The following is a 2,767-nucleotide window of genomic DNA, read 5'->3' as shown; positions in this document are numbered from 1 at the left end:
CGTTTGTATTTTATTTCATTGCAAGTTATTATTGACGATCACGCGAGGGTGAGTTGCGACGGATTGCAACAGCTGAAAATGAATAGTGATGCTCAACATCAACGAGAATCGTTTCGACGAGACAACTTCGTTGTTGAACAAACTTGGTCAAGAAGTCTTCATTACATCATTTTGAGTAACATGCTATTTAATTGTGCTAATGAAACAAAATTCATTTGTTTTTTATCGAGTTAAGATTATTTAAAATTAAAAAGAAATGCCTCTCGCCAGTAATTGAGTTATAATGTTTGAAATAAAAAATGTACAAATTTATTAAAATCTGATATTCAAAATACGTCTCAATGGTAAAACTGGTAAAAATGGTAACTGACGGACATTTGAGAAGCTTTATTATCATTATAGTTAACTAGTTTGATCTTATAACGCCAGATGGCACATCGGTCTGCAGAGCAGTATTGAATAAAATGCGCATGGCCGCTTCTAAGTTTCTATTTACTCTATTGAAACACGTGTGTACATAATCGTAATCTTGTCTTTCGTTTGATCATCCATATATTTGTTTTATAAAGAATAATAATGGGGTTAAAACATAAATTAATCAGAAAACGAAAGCAAGAAGAAAATAATGATGCACAAGTACCGACGAAAAAAATATTGGAAGAATCCGCTGTTACAAAGGTAAGTTAAACTAGTAGATATAAATAAAAAATCGTTTTATCAAATTTGATGAAATTTAATAATGTTATATGTTTTGATACTTTCAATGTAAATATAAAAGTTAATGTCATTATATATAATTATAGGTATATTCAATTGGATGCATGTGATTTTCTAATCTTGTTAAAATAAGGTTTTAAGATTTTTAGAGAATAATTTTGTATATGTTTACACGTTAGCCCAAATGGACCAACAGGCAACGAGTATTAATATTTGCTACTCGAGGGATCAATCACAGGCATCGACATCTCATGGAAGACTTGAAAATACTTATGCCACATCATCGACCTGAATGCAAAATGGAACGTACCAAGACTTTGCAAGTGGTAAATGAAATGTGCGAGATGAAGAATTGCAATAAAGTTATCTTGTTTGAAGGTCGGCTGAAGCGGGATCTTTATATGTGGATCGCTAATGTACCTAATGGTCCAACTGTAAAATTCCTTGTGGAAAACAGTATGTATTCTATCTATCTGTATTTGAAATTTGCATGATAGAAAATAATTGTATCTAATATTTTACAGTTTACACAATGGGAGAACTGAAGATGACTGGAAACTGTTTAAAAGGATCTCGACCATTACTTTCATTTGATGAATCTTTTGTCAAACATGCACATTATAATCTCTTGAAGGAGTTATTGATGCAAATATTGGGAGTACCTTATCATCATCCAAAAAGTCAACCATTCCATGATCACGTATACATGTTTAGTATTCTGGATAATAGAATATGGTTCCGAAATTTTCAAATTTTAACTGAAGATGGTGCATTGGCTGAAATTGGGCCAAGATTTGTACTCAATCCTGTCAAGATATTTGCTGGAAGTTTTACTGGTGATATTTTGTGGGATAATCCCCATTATATTTCCCCTGCTAAGGTATCGTAAAATTATTTTCTATTGTAGAAATAAGTTATGACTAAATTATTCCTTTTATCACAACATTGTTTATTATAATTTATAAAATTTCAGTATCGGCAATCGTTGTCGAAAAAAGCAGCAGGAAAATATAAAAACAGAATAGAACAAAAAATGGCACAAGAAGTAAATAAGCCTGAACAATCTTATGCTCTTAATCCCACGGATGAAATATTTAAGGGTGGTATATTAGAAAAAGCAATAGAAGTGCAAGAAAAGTTTGAAGTCTCAGGTGAGAATGAAGAGTTTACAAAGGACAAAGCAAAACAGACAAAGAAGCCTGTAAAGCCTAAAAAGAAAGTAGTGAAACGAAAACAATTGCAAAAAAGAAAATAAAATTGTCATGGAAATACATATACTGCTACTTTTTAATATTACTAATAAATTATTAGTAATATATATAAATTATAATATTAAAATATAATAATGTATTTGTATAATAATAGATTGTATTTTCTTTATTGTTGTATATTTTCCGAATTATCTTGTAACCTTTTTTCCTTTACAAATCAACCAAGAGGCAAGCTGCTCTAGATGCAAGCTGAGTTAGATGCTCTCTGGTGGGAGTTAACAGCCGTTTTGTCGTTAGGAGTTGAAAAAACATTCCGTATCAATCTTTGATGTGAAATATTCACAATGGCGATTAGAAAAAGTGTTTTTGCTCTTTTTTGTCAATGGAATTATGAGAGCGCCTGCTTAGCTATTTGTTTATATTTTTCAAATCAGTAAGTATTCATTAGACCTGTTATTTTTTAATGAGCAAGAAGGATAACATTTTCGATTGACTTCGGTTTGAATCAATTCAACTTGGGATCGATTCAACTTGATTTGTTATGTTCCGTTTTTCAGCAAGAAAACATTACGTTACACAAAGCTATTCTATTGATTACATATTATCGAATGTATTTCTCAAGGTAATATGTTTCTAAAATAATCGAACAAAAAACTATTATCTATAAGCAAGGTGAATAATTAAGGAATAATCAAAGTGAGAAACCATATAATAATCGATTTTATAAGATAAAAATAATCGATCAAAATAATCGAGATGATATCGCTCCTTCATAATGTATTGGGTGAGTGCAAAAGTTCGTGCGGAGTTTGTGAGTAAAAGTCACACAATGATTAGGC

General features: G+C 30.8%; 1 protein-coding gene across 1 annotated transcript; it reads left to right on the top strand.

Moving 5' to 3' along the window:
* Positions 1 to 393: 393 nt before the first annotated feature.
* LOC105185028 (ribosome biogenesis protein BRX1 homolog) lies at positions 394 to 1,994 on the top strand. Its single transcript, XM_011144241.3, has 4 exons — positions 394 to 678; positions 897 to 1,173; positions 1,242 to 1,597; positions 1,691 to 1,994. The coding sequence occupies exons 1-4, from the start codon at positions 577 to 579 to the stop codon at positions 1,970 to 1,972; spliced, it is 1,017 nt and encodes a 338-aa protein (XP_011142543.1). The 5' UTR covers positions 394 to 576; the 3' UTR covers positions 1,973 to 1,994.
* The last annotated feature ends 773 nt before the right edge of the window (positions 1,995 to 2,767 follow it).

The sequence above is a fragment of the Harpegnathos saltator genome, unplaced genomic scaffold, assembly GCF_003227715.2.
Source record: "Harpegnathos saltator strain DR-91 unplaced genomic scaffold, Hsal_v8.6 scaffold467, whole genome shotgun sequence".
Lineage (NCBI taxonomy): Eukaryota > Metazoa > Arthropoda > Insecta > Hymenoptera > Formicidae > Harpegnathos > Harpegnathos saltator.
The sequence above is the reverse complement of the archived record's forward strand: the minus strand, read 5'-3'. Positions and strand labels throughout refer to the sequence as shown.

Excerpts from the sequence above, each read along its gene's own strand:
- LOC105185028 (XM_011144241.3), top strand. The coding sequence starts at position 577 with ATGGGGTTAAAACATAAATTAATCAGAAAACGAAAGCAAGAAGAAAAT. Across the intron at positions 679-896 it reads AAGAATCCGCTGTTACAAAG|CCCAAATGGACCAACAGGCA; the intron begins GTAAGTTAAACT and ends TTTACACGTTAG. Across the intron at positions 1,598-1,690 it reads ATTATATTTCCCCTGCTAAG|TATCGGCAATCGTTGTCGAA; the intron begins GTATCGTAAAAT and ends ATAAAATTTCAG.